Source organism: Mandrillus leucophaeus, unplaced genomic scaffold (genome assembly GCF_000951045.1).
Source record: "Mandrillus leucophaeus isolate KB7577 unplaced genomic scaffold, Mleu.le_1.0 Scaffold68, whole genome shotgun sequence".
Classification (NCBI taxonomy): domain Eukaryota; kingdom Metazoa; phylum Chordata; class Mammalia; order Primates; family Cercopithecidae; genus Mandrillus; species Mandrillus leucophaeus.
The window spans coordinates 4,648,529-4,666,677 of NW_012107363.1; the positions used below are offsets into that span (position 1 = coordinate 4,648,529).

General features: G+C 45.3%; 1 protein-coding gene across 1 annotated transcript in view; it reads right to left on the reverse strand.

Annotated features, from left to right (window-relative positions):
• The window catches only part of HTT (huntingtin), a 150,342-nt gene that overhangs the window by 50,839 nt on the left and 81,354 nt on the right, over window positions 1-18,149 (reverse strand). The window contains exons 33-39 of the mRNA XM_012002185.1: window positions 15,649-15,704; window positions 14,606-14,754; window positions 12,299-12,435; window positions 10,474-10,590; window positions 6,135-6,257; window positions 4,985-5,220; window positions 3,776-3,918 (exon numbers count right to left, since the gene is read on the reverse strand). Of these exons, the coding sequence (XP_011857575.1) occupies window positions 3,776-3,918; window positions 4,985-5,220; window positions 6,135-6,257; window positions 10,474-10,590; window positions 12,299-12,435; window positions 14,606-14,754; window positions 15,649-15,704 (961 nt within the window). The remainder of the gene's footprint in view (window positions 1-3,775; window positions 3,919-4,984; window positions 5,221-6,134; window positions 6,258-10,473; window positions 10,591-12,298; window positions 12,436-14,605; window positions 14,755-15,648; window positions 15,705-18,149) is intronic.

Genomic DNA, 18,149 nt, shown 5'->3' on the forward strand with positions numbered 1-18,149 from the left:
GAGACTCCGTCTCAAAAAAAAAAAAAAAAAAGAAATGAGGCTGTCTCCTCCTGGCATCAGATTCAAACCAACTGGTGGCAAAATATTAAAATGACCAATATACTAAAATTGACCTATCATTCATTAACAAGGCATATTTTCTCAACTTTAAACTTATTACAGTGGTCAATGAAGCATAATCTGAAGATCTTTAAAAAGAAACAAGAAAATTCTTTCAATAATAGCAAGTAAGGCTCAAAAACTAGAGTCCATTATCAAAATTAAATTTTGGCCATGGCTTGTGTGGAGGGTGACAGCAGCTGAATGCAGTGGCCATGAAGAGGCCCCTTTCTCTGGGACTCTGTGGCGCTGTGCGGCCAGGCCCCACTCGCCTCCTGCCTGCCTGCACTCTCAGCTGCTCTCTCGGGTGCCGGAACATTTCTCTGCAAAAAGCTAGCTACTTCTCCCCCTCGGAAATCCTGCTTCCGCCTGCCCACCCATTTTGTCTGTCACTGCACTATTGTTTTCCTTCATAGGAAATATTAAGACTTGTGATACTGACTCACTGACTGTAAGTTCCATGCAGGCAAGAGCCAGGATGCTCAACTGAACCTAGCAGACTCAGAGCCTGCTAGCATGGAGGCAGGCCACTCCTCAAATGGACCAAGGCTGAAAATGCTAATTATCTTTACTCTAAGGGTATGTCCGCAAAATGTGTACAAAAATCCAGTAAGAGAAAGGAGTTTCTGATCACAAAAGCACTCTGCCCCATCCCTTTTTAAGGCAACTACTTGTTATCTTTTCTGTTTTCAGTTCTGGTAGTTACCTTCAAAATTCTAACTGATGCGCTGCTATCCCATGCAGCAGACCATCAGTTACTGCATGCGCTCCTCTCCCTTACTCCAGGAGACGAGCCCCACCTCCTCATCAATGCAATGCTGTCCAGTCTCCCATTTGGCCCAGGTGGACCAGAGCATTCAGGGGTTTATGGTCACCCATGTGACTCATGCAAGGCCAATCACATGCCTACTTGAGGGGCTAAGACAGGAAGCAGAGATGAGACTGGGCGCAGTGGCTCACACCTATAACCTCAGCATTTTGGGAAGCAGAGGCAGGAGGATCGCCTGAAGCTAGCAGTTAAAGACCAGCCTGGGCAACATAACAAGGCCTCCATTTCTACAAAAGAATTTTAAAACCTATCCAGCCATGGTGGTGCATGCCTATTGTCTCAGCTCCTTAGAAGGCTGAGGCAGGAAGAACTCTAGAGCCCAGGAGTCCAAGGCTAGAGCGAGCCTCGCACTGCACTTCACACCACTGCACTTCACACCACTGCACTTCAGCGTAGGCGACAAAGTGAGACCCTATCTTTAAAATAAAATTTAAAAAGTATACAAATTAAGAGAAGAAAGCAGGGCTGATATGCATAAATATACAATGCAGACCACAGAATTATAACACTAGATGCAGTCCTACCAACTACCCTTGCCTGCACTTTCCAGGAGCTCAAACCAACAAATTCTTTCTCTTACTCTAGTTTAAGTTGGGGTTTTATCCCTGCAACTGAAAGACTGTTGAATACAATCACCACATCATAATTTGTCATGATTTACAGACTTCAGACAACTTTAGACATTACCCATTAACTCTACGGTAATAAAGAGGAGATCTGGCTCATTTATACTACCTCCTAACAATCTGAGTTACATGTTTAGGTCTATCTGGATACCTTTGAAGTCTCTATATTTTGGTCTGTCAACTTCAGATGATGTAATCATGTAACTCCAACAATGCTAGGTAAGGATTTTAGTGCCCCTTCCATTCCCACCCCTACCTCTACCATCTACTTGCCAAATTAACTTGGTTAGTTTTCCTTTTATATTCATCAGAATTGAAGACATTTTCATTCTGTTCTGAAACCATAATTAAGTCAGTAAGTCTTCAGCGTTTCAGTCACATATTGACTCCAAAAATGAAAGCTCAAGCAATACTTACATTATGACTACGTGAATATAGTTCCCAAGAGAGCCAAGGATCCTAAAAGGATGGCATCTCTTTCTATGGGTCTTTGATCATGACCCCTAAGCTGCTTAAAGGAGAACCTTTTTAATATCAAGGGCTTCCAACAGATCAGCTGCTGAAAAATCAAGCCATATTTTGGTTTGCCTCATATTTGGACCATGACTTAATGCTATTTGCTTTTCCTAGAGATTAGAATTGCCTTTCTTTTTTCTTGTTGAGAGAAGAAAGATGTGCCTATCCCCTAGAACTAGTCTTCTAGCTATTTACTCATTTATTTAAAGCAAAGCATTCTCATGACAAATGATCGTTCTTCTTGGAAAACACACTGTCCTAATTTGGACTGGTTGCTTTCTATGCTTGCTGCACAGCTGGCGTCTTATGACTTTCTTGGGTTCACTGTCCTTGTAATTTTCTTTCTTTAGAGACATGGTCTTGATCTCTCGCCCAGGTTGGAGTGCAGTGGCACGATCGTGGCTCACTACAGCTTGACCTCCTGGGCTCAGGCTCATGTCAGTACTCCTGGCTAATTTTTTTATTTTTTTTATTTTTGTGGCGATGGGGTCTCTTGCTATGTTTTCCAGGCTGGTCTCAAGCTCAAGCGATCATCCCGACTCAGCCTCCCAAGTAGCTGGGACTACAGGCATGTGCCTACCATACCTAGCTAGTTTTTTATTTTCTTTGTAGAGCTAGGGGGTCTCGCTATGTTGCTCAGGCTGGTTTCAAGCTCCTGGCTTCAAGTGATCCTTCCACCTTGACCCCCCGAAGTGTTGGGATTACAGGCGTAAGCCACTGTGATTGGCCCATCTTAACCATTTTTGGGTCTTGTCTCGCTTTGTTTTTTTGAGGCAGGGTCTTACTCTGTAGTCGAGGCTGGAGTGCAGAGGCATGAACATACCTCACTAGAGCCTTGACCTCCTGAGCTCAAGCGGTCCACCAGCCTCAGTCTCCTGAGTAGCTGGGACCACAGGCACACCACTATCCCTGGCTAGTCTGTTTGTACAGATGGGGTCTTGCCATGTTGCTGAGGCTGGTCTCAAACTCCTTGGCTCAAGCAGTCCTCCTGCCTTGGCCTCTCAAAGTGCTTGGATTACAGGCATGAGCCATTACACCTGGCTCATCTTAACTATTTTTAACTGTAGAGTTCAGTAGCATTAAATACATTCACACTGTTATACAACCATCACCACCATTCATTTCTAGAATAACTCTTTTCATCTTGTAAAAATAACTCCCCTCCCCTGCAGCCCCTGGCAACCACCACTCTACTTTCTGTATCTATGAATTAAGTACTCCAGGTCCCTCATATAAGAGGAATCACATAGTATTTGTCCTTTTGTGACTGGCTTATTTCATTTAGCATAATGTCCTTAGGGGTCACACATGTTGTAGCACGTGTCAGAATGTCCTTTAAGGTTATTGAATATTACGGTTCAATAATATTCCACTCTAAGTATACACCAGATTTTGCTTATCCATTCGTCCATCAATGGACACTTCAGTTGCTTACACATTTTAGCTGCTGTGAATAACGCTGCTATGAACGCTGGCATGCAAACATCTTTTCACCACCCTGCGTTCCATTCTTTTGGGTATATACCCAAGAGTAGAACTGCTGGGTCATATGGATCAGGCTGACTCTTATAGCAACAAACATTTTCAACTGGCACGCTGGGCAAGGCAGAGTTTCTACCGGGCAGCATAGCTCCTACACTCTAAGAGTGTACAGTGCAGAATGGGGAATTGAGATACTCCAGGAAGACTAATGTGATTTACCTACCAGACTTGAAGATGTGGATCAGACACATTAGCAGAGTGCCTAGTTCTTGGCAATAGAAAGTATGTTGCTGCTCACTCATTTCCACCTTCAGCTGTTTTGTAACAATGTCTTCTAAAAGAATACCCACCAGCTGTAATAGAAACCTTCCAAGAAACAAAAAGGGTGACAGTGAATTAGGTGACTACTATAAAGCACTTATGCCAAGTATATATGAAAATATATGTGGTAAATATAAAGTAAAAATAGAAGTAAAGTACATTAAACCGTTAAAGTGAAACGCGTAACACCATCGCCTTGGATACAGTCACTTTTTCTCTCTGTGTATCACCTTCCTCGCTGAGGATGAAATGGCAGGTAGTATTTTTTTAAGCTTTGTAAACTGCACACCATTACACAAATACAAGCTGATCATCTGTCATAGGAATTTAATGTACCATCAGTTTTAGCCAGCTGCTTCAATGCAACAGAGGGAAAGCCACGGGCTGCCTGCTGAACCTGCAAACAAAAAGGTGCCCAGCAGGCTTACTGGGCTTATCTCCATTGACAACACAGGGCATCTTCACTGACGACAAACCAAATGACGGCTGCATGAAGTCACAGCCACTCAGCCAGAAGTAGCACATTTGCAGCAGCAGCTCTAACTCAGTGAACGCTCAGAATCCAGCAGAGGTGGAGAGGGACCCATCTAGGCAGCAAGCATTTATGAGTGCCTGATCACTGTCCTGAGGGAGCTTCCCAACAATTTATGAGGGAAGACAGGATTGGATACTACAGGTATTTACTGGAGGCTGTCTGCCTTGCAGGGAGAAGTATTTTATTACTGACAGCATGTAAAACTGCCGGCACATGGTGAGAATGTAAGATTCACTTTCTGTGGCTTCTCTTGGGTTTTAACTTCCCTGAAGGCAATGCATGCCTACTGCCTGCCCCCAGGACAGCCACCCCACTGCCCTGCCCTACCTGAGCAAGCCACTGCTGTAGCATCTCTACTGAGGACAAGAGACAGAACACGACAGAACCTCAAGAGAGGTATGAAACAGGAGCCACAGATAAGGCAGGACGGATTAGAAAATTACACTGATACAGACTTCTTTACCCAGCTCAGAACTGAAGCGAGACCAGGTGTTATTCCAGACTTAACTGATCATGAAACACCAAGTGACTTCCCAAAAGGCATGGGTTAGTTACAGGCTCAGATAGAAAGCATACCTTGAAAATGTTTCTTCTGGCAAATTCTTTATTTGTTTCCCTTCACTGTGTTCTTCTAGTGCTGAATTACTGTCCCCATCTCTTAGCCTATTAATTACTGGACAGGAGATTAAATACGGAGAGAAAGAGAGCTCCTGAATACGAGAAAGAACAATATCTTCAGTTGACTGGGAAATCAGAACCCTCAAAATGGCCAGAATTCCTGATATCCACAGTTGAACAGTGCTCACAGATGCCTAAAATAAACAGAATACATAAGTCATAGCTAAAGAAAAAAGGAAGATTAAATTTCCCCCAATTGCCAATTTTGTAGAAAAAAAAATTACTCCTATTTCACTATCCTACCAATAAATCTTTCTATCACTGAGTCTCAAAGTGTGGTCCCAGAAAAGCAGCATTAGTTTCACCTGGGAATTTGTTAAAAATGCAAACTCTTGGCTCGGTGTCGGAGCCACCTGTAATCCACCTGTAAACTCTGGGAGGCTGAGACGGGCGGATCACAAGGTCAGGAGATTGAGACCATCCTGGCTAACACGGTGAAACTTCGTCTCTACAAAAAATTAGCCAGGCACAGTGGCACGCGCCTGTAGTCCCAGCTACTCAAGAGGCTGAGGCAGGAGAATCGCTTGAATACAGGAGGCGGAGGCTGCAGTGAGCCGAGATCGCACCACTATACTCCAGCCTGGGCGACAGAGCAAGACTCCGTCTCCAAAAAAAAAAAAAAAAACAGGCTGGGTGCAGTGGCTCACACCTGTAATTCCAGCACTTTGGGAAGCCAAGGTGAGCGGATCACGAGGTCAGGATCAAGACCATCCTGGTTAACATGGTAAAACCCCGTCTCTACTAAAAATACAAAAAATTAGCTGGGCATGGTGGCGGGCATCTGTACTCCCAGCTACTTGGGAAGCTGAGGCAGGAGAATGGTGTGAACCCTGGAGGTGGAGCTTGCAGTGAGCCGAGACCGCACCACTGCACGCCAGCCTGGGCAACACAGCGAGACTCCATCCCCTGCCCCGCAAAAAAGAAAAAAAAAAGGAAACTCTCAAGCTCCACCCAAACTGACTGACTCAGACATTCTGGGGGTGGTCCCAGTAATCAGTGCTTGAACAAGCCCTCTAGATTCATCTGCTGAGTCAGGCGAGAGACTCACCATTGTGTTTGGAGTGACGAACATACTCCGTAAAAGCATGTCCACCGGACGGAGGGAGGAAGGGGCCAAAATCTCAAATAATGTATTTAACACTCCAAGGGCTTCATGAGAGTCAATGTGCATCTGTGAAATTAGACACCACAAACATTTCTACATAAGCCAAAAGAAACGTCAGCTTCCTATACATCAGCTATGTAACTCCAGGGCAAATTGTCATAATCATCTCATCATCACGTTCCCTCATTTAAAAGCATTTTAAGTTCAGTGGTGAACCAAGCAAACATTTTTAGAACAACACTATATCAGCTATATTTTTCCCATAATGGAAATCTTGTCATTTAGATTTTTATTACATAAATAATAAATGCTTTCTGTAGAAGACTCAAATATACAAAAGTGTGAAAAAAAAATTAACTAGAACTGCAGCACCCTGATAAATCATTACCAACATTTTGGGGACCAGTCTTCCAAGCATCCCTTTGTAAACACATACACGGGATGGTATGCACACTCTTTTTCTTTTTTTTCTTTTTCCGCACTCCATCCCTCCCCCAACAGTTGTAACAAATGCCAAGTCGTGTATATCCCTTTCTTAATCTCCCCCATGTTCCTATAGCCATATCCTTGCCCCCTCACACACACAGGTTTTGTTTTAGTTGTTTTTGAAAAACCATAAACATCTTTGCTTTTCTCACTTAACAGTGCAATGGAGAACTCCCAAGGCAACTGGCTGAACTTCCTTCCTCCCTCCCCTTCCTTCCTTCCATTTCTTTCATTTCTTTCCTTCCTTCCTTCCTTCCTTCCTTCCTCCCTCCCTCCCTCCCTCCCTCCCTCTCTCCTTCCCCTCTCCCTCTCCCTCTCTCTCCTCTCTCCCTCTCTCTCCTCTCTCTCTCTCTCTCTCTTTCTCACAGAGTCTCGCTCTGTCCCCCAGGAGTGCAATGACACACTCATGGGCTCAAGTGATCCTCCTACTTCAGCCTCCTGAGTTAGCTGGGACTACAGGTGCACACCACCACACCCAGCTAGTTTTTGTATTTCTAGTAGAGACAGGGTTTCACCATGTTGCCCAGGCTGGTCTCAAACTCCTGAGCTCAAGCAATCTGCCTGTCTTGGCCTCTCAAAGTGCTGTGATTACAGGCATGAGCCACTGCACCTGGCCAGAACATTTTTAATCATGCAAAATTACCCAAGCTAAAACAGTCTAAGCTTATACCACAGTGTGTTCAACCATTCCTGATTGATGGTAGGCACTGACTGTTTCCAATATTTGTTTCGACTGAGCGTGTATACACATAGCAAACAATTCTGCAAAGAGATGTGGTGTTTTTCAAGGCACAGATGTGAAGCTCACAACACTGGCCACATCTTACGAGAAGGGAACAATGGACCTTCTGAGCTCCAGGATTCCTACACCCTGGACCCTCACCTGTGCCCACCAACTCTGCCTCCCCCCAGCAACTCTGGGAGAACCCACAGTGCTCTGTCATCCATGCAGCCAATCCTAACCCGCGTCTGTGAACACCACGACAGAGATTTGTTTCTCCTGTATCAGGAACCGATCCTCCCTGTTTGCTTCTGTCCTCAGGGTGGAAACAGGCCCTCATTTCTGCCAACTTAACTCCCTGCCGACTCCTCTCCTCCTCTGGCTACCGCCTTATTGCTCTGCTCCTTCTTCAAGTAAAACCTTTTTCCAAGTCTCTCTCCTGTCCTTTCAGGAACACACTCCCATTAGGGTTTGGCTCCCTTTGCTCCTCCAAAAGCACTCATCAGTGCTCTCGGTGCTGCCAAACCTGTGCCAAGTTCCCAGGGTGCTCACAGCAGATGTCACCCTCCTGCACAAAATGCCTTAAAAAAAAATCTTGGCTTTAGGAACCCCACACCTGCCTACTCCCCCTGCCCCAGCACTGGCTCCCCTCACCTCCCTGACCTTGGAACTGGGACTCAGCAGGCTCGGTATTCAAGTTCCTCCTCCTCTCCAGCCAGGCTGCGTCCACTGTGAGTGGACATCTCAGATGCTGACCCCCTGCCCCACAGTCTCTCGACAACTCTGGGCTCATACACCTGATGCTGGCCTCGCCTCATTAGGCACCTGTGGGGTCTCAATTGCTACATCCAGACAATCTCTGACCTCCTGCTGCCCCCAATGTCTGCCCTACCTCATCCACAGCCACCCTGTCTTCACCCTGAAATCACCCTCAATGCCCTGCTCTCTCTCACATCCCACATCTAAGTCAACAGCAAACCTTGCTGTTTCTGTTTTCACGCTGCCAAGGGATGCCCACTTGGGCCATTCCACTTCACCACTGGGCCTCATTCGGGTGGCTCTGCTCTGCTCTCACCTCCCCCTCAAGACTACTCTCAACTCAGGAGTAAGAATGATCCTGCTAAACACCACATCAGGGCAAACCCTCTCAAGGCTCCTCCATGCTGGCCTCACCCCACCAGGCCTCGCTCCCTTCCCTCCGCATGGCTGCCCCACTCCTCCACCCCCATTGCTTGTACCCTAACAGCACATTCCCCCCAGGGCCTTTGCAGCTGTTTGCTCTGCTTGGAATGCTCCTCCCCCAGGTATCTCCTAGGCTTGTATCTTTCCTTTCTGCAAATTCACTCAAATGTCACCAGATCACCACAACGTTTCTCATCACCAACTGAACAATGCCACTCCACCGCCGAAACCACCTAACTCTCTTCCCTCTGGGATTCTTCTGTATAGCGTTCCTGATCAGCTGCCATGGTAGAGACTTCACTCACTGGTTTTTCTATTGTCTGTCCCCTCACCCCCATCCCAACAAAACCTTCACTCCAAGAAGGCAGGGGGGTCTTTCTTGAATCTGCTCTGATCACTGATGTATGTACTGCCAGTAACAGGATAGTATCTAGCACTACTTCTGAATGCAACAGGCACCTGTGCTGAGCTACCTGGCCGGGGCTGTGCTACGCATTTCATAAATGTTTTATCGCACAATTTCCATTGCGGCAGAAATTAAGTCAGATATTTACTATGCATTCAGGCCTTCAATCTCCACTCTACTCAGATTATGCACAGAAGATAATGGAATAAAGCTTCCAGAGCACCATTCTAACACCATCTGTAGGCAGGGAGACCCTGACCACACTAAAACTGCTGTCAGTCTCACCAGAAGCCAAGATCCCTGTTCCATTGTCTAACTGGTCTCAGGATGACATTCCATTATGAAATCAGGATGGGGGTGCAGTCATGAAGGCAATAACCATCACATGCCTCTGGTTTAAATCAAATGCAAAAAACCACGGACTACTTGTACTATACAGAGTAGTTGTTTATTGTGTATAATCAAGATGAGCAAACATGTATTTGCTAAGTCCATTCAAAAGGCAACCTCAAGCCGTGCCAGGCCGCTCATGAGATTTTCTGGCGGAGCTGCCTTGAGGAGGACACACCACCTTCTCTGTGAGATAGAGATGCTGCTACACTGGGAGCACAGTGTCCTGTGCCTGACTGGCGGCATGTTGCTTCCAAAATTGGTACTGCCAGGCCATTTCCTTCCACTGCATTTGCGGAAACAACGATTCATGTCATTTGATTATAGAAATTCTGATTAGTGATGAATAGGCCAGGCAAGGTGGCTCACACCTGTAATGCCAGCACTTTGGGAGGCCAAGGTTGGTGGATCACTTGCACCCAGGAGTCTAAAACCAGCCTGGGCAACACAGCAAGACCTCGCCTCTACTAAAAATACAAAAAACTAGCCAGGCGTAGTGGTGCACACCTGTGGTCCTTGCTACTCGGGAGACTGAGGTGGGAGAATTGCTTGAACCTGGGAGGCGGAAGTTGCAGTGAGATTACACGACTGCACTCTAGCCTGAGTGACAGAGCGAGACCCTGTCAGAAAGGAAAGAAGGAAGGAAAAAGGAAAGGAAATGAAAAAGGAAAGGAAGGGAAAGGAAAGGAAAGGAACACTGCTAAATTACAAGTAGTAAGGTAACAAAACCAAAAATGTAACCACCAAATAAAACACTGCGTTGACCAGAATGCAGGAGGCAGTATAGGAGGTAAGGGTTCGGGCTTTAGAGTCAGACTTGGCCCGCCCTCACCCCAGCACTCTAAAGCTGTGTGCTGCCTGATCGCCTCCATAACCTCTCTGAGTCATGAGTTCCCCCCGTAAAGTAGGTGGGCAATACCAACCTGAGATGGCATTATGAGGAGAAATGAAGTCAGCTGCCCCATGACTAGCATGGAGAACTGCTATCAAAGCACAGATTAGGATTGAAGGAAGAGCTGATTCCAGCCACCCACCTTTCACAAGGACCTTAAGCTACCATCACTATGCAACAACGAGCCAAGGCTGCGGGGACAAACCTGCTGTTTGGCTAACATTGGGAGGATGATGTCAGCTATCTGTCGAGACAGTCGCTTCCACTTGTCTTCATTCTCCTTGTGGCACTGCTGCAGGACAAGAATGAACATCTCCAACACCTATAAGAGTGCGCACAATTAGAAAGTCTGCTGCCAAGAGGCGCCTTTCCACCCCCATGTGTCCATCCGTTACACTTGTCCCAGCTCAGCTGGAGACTCTAGGATCCAAACAGATGTGATCCCAACGAGGATAGGGGGACACGGACGCAATCCCCACTCTATGACATGAGAAATGCAGGGGAATCAGAACGAAACACGAGTTCCTCTAGGACACATGCAAGCTGCACACTTTGCTCAGGACGACTTGCCATCATTGTTTTTTGGATAGAATTTATAATATTTCACAATCAGAGAAAAGGCACAACATGAAAATCAAATGTATATTAATCTTTGGCAAAATTCAAACACAGCCTTGACTAAACTATTCTGCAGGCAGCTCACCGCCTTTGTGGAAATTCACTTCAATTCTGTGTTCTCTGCAGAGGCAATCTACTGAACAGCATCTACTTTCCAGAAGTATGCATAGTTGAGCACAAGTTTATTAGTGATCATTTTTACACAGAGATATCCAGAGCTCACTGAACATGCAGCTGATGAGCTCTTCTCCAGGACACCCACCCACCCAGCCAGCTCTGCCTGTAGCCACCTGCTTGCCAGTTGCTCATTTTCAGACCTCTTTATGATACATGTACTTTTGCATTGCAATTATGTGATTTAATTAGGCACTAAGTATTTAATTAAATACTACAAGAGTTAATTAAAATATGAATGAACAAAGAAAGTGCTGCTTCTCATGAGAAAAGCTATGGCTTCATAAAGATTCAAAGACAAACAGCTAAAAAGAATTGACAAAATAAGCGAGGGCTACACAACAGTACAAGCTGAAAGAAAAGAGAAGTCATTAAAAAAGAGAGATTTCTGCACTCAGTTTTCCTCAAAATGTCTTTGAATTCTTATGCCACCTTAAGAAAACAAAACCAGAAACTAGCTCAAAGAAAAAGACCTTAGCCCTATGTCAAAATAGTGGTAAATAAATATGCAAATAAAGTTTTTATTTCAGAGTCGAGATTTCTATCCTTTTAGGTTTCTACCATCTTGACCAACACTGTCAACTGATTTTTGGTCCTCGTTTTGGAAAAGAGGGCCTCACTATCTTGAACGATCTTGTGACTCTCAGACCAGGAGTCAGGTGAACCCCTGTGGCTGTACCCACTTTAAAGATAAACACCAGGCTGGGCACGGTGTGGCTCACGCCTGTAATCCCAGCACTTTGGGAGGCCGAGGCAGGCGGATCACTTGAGGTCAGGAGTTTGAAACCAGCTTGGCCATCATGTTGAAACCCCATCTCTACTAAAAACACACACACACACACAAAAAAAATTAGCTGGGCATGGTGGTGCATGTCTGCAATCTCAGCTACTCGGGAGGTAGAGGCAGGAGAATCGCTTAAACCCGGGAGGTGGAGCTTACAGTGAGCCAAGATCATGCCACCACACTCCAGCCTGGGCAACGGAGTGAGACTCCATCTCAAAAAAAAAAAAAAAAAAAAGGAAGGATAAACACCAATGATACCTCCTGCCACCACGCCTGTCCCCCGCCCCCACCTCCCCCTGCACCTGCCGCTGCCTCAGCATCTCCCCAGGCCTCAGAAAGCTCAAACCTAGTTCAAAGTAGCACGGTTAACAGTGAGTGTTACCACATGGCACTTCCTTCCATCTGTACGGGTCAATAAAGTATCCACAACAGTTCCAACACACATTCCTCTTACCTGATGGTACTGGATGAGTCGCAGTAACATTGATACCACCACTTCTTTTTGGGTTTCAAGCTCTTTTCCTGCATCAGCTTTATTTGTTCCTCTTAATACAAAGAGGTCATGGACTATGGGCTGCAGAGCTGGTATGGCTGTGAGGACAAAAGGGTACCCTCATCAGGCATTTCATGGAAATTACATTTGGAAAACTGCTCTCAACATCTACAAAATGATATCAAGAAATAAAGAAAACCCTTACACATACTTGGTTTATGGTAAGAGATGAATTAAGGTTATCAATCATTATACCATTGTGGAAGATCAAAGCTTTTCCTCTGAACACTGATCATTTTGTGATGGCTTCTAAAAAAAGAAAAAAAACCTAGGGCTCCTGTAATTTAACACCACTTCTGAAAAAAGGTGACTCAAATTCAAAAGTCAATTTGAAAATGATAAAACTTTCCAAATAACCAAAACAGCACCACTCCTGGTCTCGAGAATAATCTATTTGATTCATCTGAAAAGACAATAAAAACTTCCACATAATACATTTAGTCAAAGCTACTGGATTATTATGCTTTTTTAAGTAAACTCACTCTCTCATTAGATAGATAAGGGACTTTCCCCCAGGTCTTATTTTGGTCTAAAACAGGAGTCAAAATAAATTAATTGGTCTACTATGACCACATATAAAAAAAATAAGAAATGCCTTTCATTGGCACACAGGTACACTCTGCCCCTCAGTGTCACGCGCACACAGGAACACTGACCCCTCAGTGATACGTACACACACACAGGAGCACACACACACACACAGAGGCACACTCTGCCCCAATGTCACGTGCACACAGGACCATATCCTCTCTGACCCTCTCACAGATGACCAAGTAAAAGAGAAAGAGAAAAAGTAACTTGCCCCAAAACACAGTGGAGGTGTCACGCATGCACACACGAGCACGCGCACACAGAGGCACACTCTGACCCTCAATGTCATGTGCACACAGGAACACTGACCCCTCAGTGACACGCACACACACATGAGCACACACACACACACACACAGAGGCACACTCTGACCCCTCAGTGACATGCACACACAAGAACACTCACTGACCCCCAGTGACACGTACACACACACACACACGCGCGCGCAAGGCACCCTCTGACCCCTCAGTGAAGGGCACACTGCAACCCTCTTTGACACACACGCACAAACACTCTGACCTCTCAGTGACACACTCTCTCCAGCCCTGAGACATGCACGCAGAGCCCTGAGTCTCACTGACCCTTCGGTGGCACACGCATGGGTATCCTCTCTGACCCTCTCACAGACGACCAAGCTTCCCAGCGCAAAGTACTGGCTTTGGCTGCCTACTGATTTTCTGTCCAAAGACCCTCCAAGTCCAGGAAACCAAACACCTATGCCTTTAATAATCTATACTTTGGCAGTGTGAAGCTGAAGCCTTTGTGAAGCCATGGCAAAGACTAACTGGCTTAGCTCTGTAAAGCTAAGGCTTTGACTGAGAGGTCAGCCAAGGCCCTGCCTCGCCACACAGCATGGTTGATGTTCTTCTGCACACATGCTGAGTGGAAAAGACTCTATGTAGTAGTGCCATTCTCACATCTAGGGGTTTGCAAGGGTCTTAGGATGTGTCCCTGTCAAAGTTCAAAAGCCTACGGATCCCAGCAAAGGAGTCAGGGAGGGGTCAATAGGGCAATGCTGGAAGACCAGTTCAAAAAGCTCAAAGAAAGATTTACAGCTCATTCATAAAACCAGGCTAGCTCCTTCCACAGGCTGGGGGCTTGCACAGCTGGCCGTCTCCTGGAGCCCTGTCTCTATTTAAGCTCCAGCAAAATAATCATCAGGCAAAACAGAAAGCCCTGAACCCAAGTCAAACTGTATCACCAATACCACCTGGATGAGAGATCAAAATTTAATTCACAGCAAGTTCGACTGAAGAATTTTTAGTGTTTCATCGCTTCTCGGCCTTTTGGCTAAGATCAGGTGAAGAACTTTTAGTGTTTCGTGTGAATGAACAGGAACTTTATATTCAGAATCTATCTGTACCTTAGGCTATCTTACTGTTTCTTGAATTTTTTTTCCCTGAGAAGATTACAAATTGCTGAGAGTAAAGAATATGCTCTCTTCTCTTTTGAAACGTCTCTAACCAGTACATTCACATACACAGACAAACAGACACATACGCAGAGCCTGAGACGCACACGGCCGCCACTGACAAAGTTGAAAGTGGATGTATGAAAACGAACACTGCCAAGGACATCGTGACACTGAAGACAACAGTGAAAGATGTGTCCCATTACCATGTGTCACAGCCTTCCTTCCACTGGCCATGATGCCATCACAGAGCTGAATGATTTTAGGAATTCCAATGATCTGTTTTGAATGATAGCGTTCATAAGATAGTAATACCAAGAAGAAAAAGATGTTTGGAATGATTGCCTCTGATTCCCTAGAAACAAAAACATCCATTTAGACCTTTCTTTTAAAATTAAGATACATATCAATATAAGCAACATAAAATAATTCATGAGGGCACATTAAGCTAACAGGTGTCAGTGATCTACTCTAACCCCATCCCTGCCACAGTGCATCCCATCTGGGCCCTTGTGCAGAGCCGGGACAGGTGTAAAGGTTTGGAGGGAGCAGGTAGAAGGCACCTGACGGCACAGAGGCACAGCAGCTACAATCTTCCTAGCTCTCCTCTGCCCCTTTGCTCTTGTAGAAATTGAAACTCAAAAGAGAAAAAGTAACTTGCCCCAAAACACAGTGGAGGTGTCACGTGATTAGAACAAACACTATGTTTCCAGACCCCAGGGAATCTGGAGACACTTTCCTTCCGCACTAAGTTTTCCTAACTACAGTATTTATTAAGTATTTCAGGTACTAAAGAATTTTAACTTTCAATAATTATAAACCTGTAATGGACTAGCAAGAAGTATTAAAACCTCAACATCTAGCAAGAAAAAGCTGCAGAGAATACAAGTGCATAATAATTACTAAAGACAACCTTATATAAAAAACGCTTTCTCTAAGAAGATTTAAAACCTAGTGCTCCACCACAAGATTTCATTCCGCCATCTGTCAACATAATTAAATACTTTGAAATGTGCAATGAAAACTGACAACATATGGAATTTTCAGATATGTAACTACTTCCAAACAAGTCTTGAGATATACATTAATTTTTAAGAGAAGCAAAAATGCACAGCATGTTAATCAGATTTCCATTTAAAGGAAACAGCAAAAATGCCTAACAGTAGTTTAAACATTCATCTTAATAACCTAAATTACATGTAAGTACACAAGAAGGAGAAAAAACTCTAAAATAACAAAATGCTATTACCTGAACTGGCCCACTTCAATGTATTCGAACTGTTTCAATACAAAGCCAATAAACACCTACGGGAAGGAAAGTAAAATTTTACATCAATAATAGGATTAAAACGTAAAAACCAGGTTTCTTTTCCTCCTGCTTATCTGCACAAATTTTAAATAAATTTCTTGACAGCTGATAAATTGGACTATAAGCATAACTCTATTCTGAAATCAGCCTAGATAACTGTAGAACACATCCAGGAATCCCCTCAACAACTTTACTACACACTGAGGCGAAACCTCATTGGAAAAACAAATAATAAATTCCAAGCGACATCAGATAATACCCAAAAGTACACCTTGGGGACTCATCTGTTCCCATTAATGGCAGACAGGGTAGCAGATTCCCTGAAACTGGTTTGGTAATAAGATCCCCAAAGGAGTCGACCTTCTTCCTCCCACCATCTGAGAGGCAACACGCAAGGGCCGCACGGGAGCCAGCTTTGTGTCACACTGGTATTCTACGCAGCTGTCAGCTTTCCCAACCTGATGAGGAGCTTCCACCGATAAAGCACGGAGCACATGGCCCGGCTTTCTCGGAGCCTCTGCGCGGAATGCAAACATACAGCAGGTGCTCGGTAAATCATTATCAGCATAGAGTTCAATGGCTTGTCTGTTCTAGTTCTATTCTTGTTCATAAAACTGTCACTGTATTGAATCTTAAGAACTGGGAGGAAGGGGATCGGCTGATGAAAGGCAATCGAAACAAACATGAAACCAGAGCGCTCACAGCAGGAATGACCTCACGCCACCACAAAGGGGCAGCTGGACATGAGCCTCGCGGGCAGGGGCACCGGGACCCAGAAGAAAGCACAGGCCAAAGATGAATTCCACATGCCTGCAGGGCCGCGGGCAGCACGGGGGAGCCTCGAGGCTGTCCTCCCTCAACATGGAAATATCACATGGAGATTGCAGACAAATATAATAAAGCAACAGAATATTCTACATTGAAGAAAAAGCTCCAGTAGAACGACTAAAGAAAGAATTTGATAAAACATTCAAGTCCACCCATTTTATGTTAGAGTGGGGAGTTGCCTTTTTTCCCTACTAAAGACAGGCCCAAGGAGACCATAGTCTGTAACTACCACATGAGAAAATCAGTTCCTACCCATGACGAGTCAGAACCACAGGTTGTTATTATTATTTTGAGACACAGTCTCGCTCTGTCTCGCCCAGGCTGGAGGACAGTGGCACAATCTCAGCTGACTGCAACCTCCATCTCCCGGGTTCAAGTGATTCTCCTGCCTCAGCCTCCCAAGTAACTGGGATTACAGGCACCTGCCACCACACCCAGCTAATATTTTTGTACTTTTAGTAAAGATGGGGTTTCATCATGTTGGCCAGGCTGTTCTCAAACTCCTGAGCTCAAATGATTTACCTGCCTCGGCCTCTCAAAGTGCTGGACTTACAGGCATGAGCCACTGTGCCCGGCTAGAACTAGAAATTATGATTATTACTATTATTTTAGAGACAGGCCTTGCCATGTTGCGCAGGCTGGACTCAAACTCCTGGACTCAAGTGATCCTCCCGCCTCAGCCTCCTCAGTAACTGGGACTACAGAGGTGTGCCACCATGCCCAGTTAGAACTGGGAAATTCTGAAGAAAAGGTAGACTGCAGTCTTCGTTCTCACTAGAATGGAACAAATCAGGGCTCTGGCTTCCCTTGGGGCACCCTGCCCCACTGAGAGCCTGCTCCTCTCAGCCTCTGCTTGCCCACAGCCATAGACCAGGGCTTCTCCCCAGGCAGCCTCCTAGTGTCAAAGGAAACAAAAAGAAGTTCCCAATGCATGTTTCCCGAGGAGAGCAATGGCCCACTGAGACAGATTTTCTTCAGATAGGTTTTGTGAACAAAGGTTCAAAGCATCAAGCCAAGGCAAAGCCCACCCCTAGATGCCTCTTTCATTAAAAGCAGACCCCAGGCCGGGCACGGTGGCTCACGCCTGTAATCCTAGCACTTTGGGAGGCCGAGGCAGGTGGATCATGAGGTCAGGAGATAGAGACCATCCTGGCTAACATGGTGAAACCCGGTCTCTACAAAAACTAAGCCAGGCGAAGTGGTGGGTGCCTGTAGCCCCAGCTACTTGGGAGGCTGAGGCAGGAGAATGGCGTGAACCCGGGAGGTGGAGGTTGCAGTGAGCTGAGATGGCACTACTGCAGCCTGGGCGACAGAGCAAGACTCCATCTCAAAAAAAAAAAGACAAAACAAAAAAAAGCAGACCCCACCTCAATACCCATGGTGGGAAATCAGTGTTGACCACGTGCCCTCAGTTCTCCTAGGGAAACAGACCCTTTCAGATGAGTAACAGTACTGACAGAATTAACAGATTTATGTCTAGAAGGAAACAGAGAAGTGTAATATTTCTATCTCAAAAATATTCCTACCCCACATAAGGAAGTAGCCCAAGATCTTGGGTCAAAAATGACAGTTAAATTTTGACGATGAAAAGGCAGTGATTTAACTGGCACGAA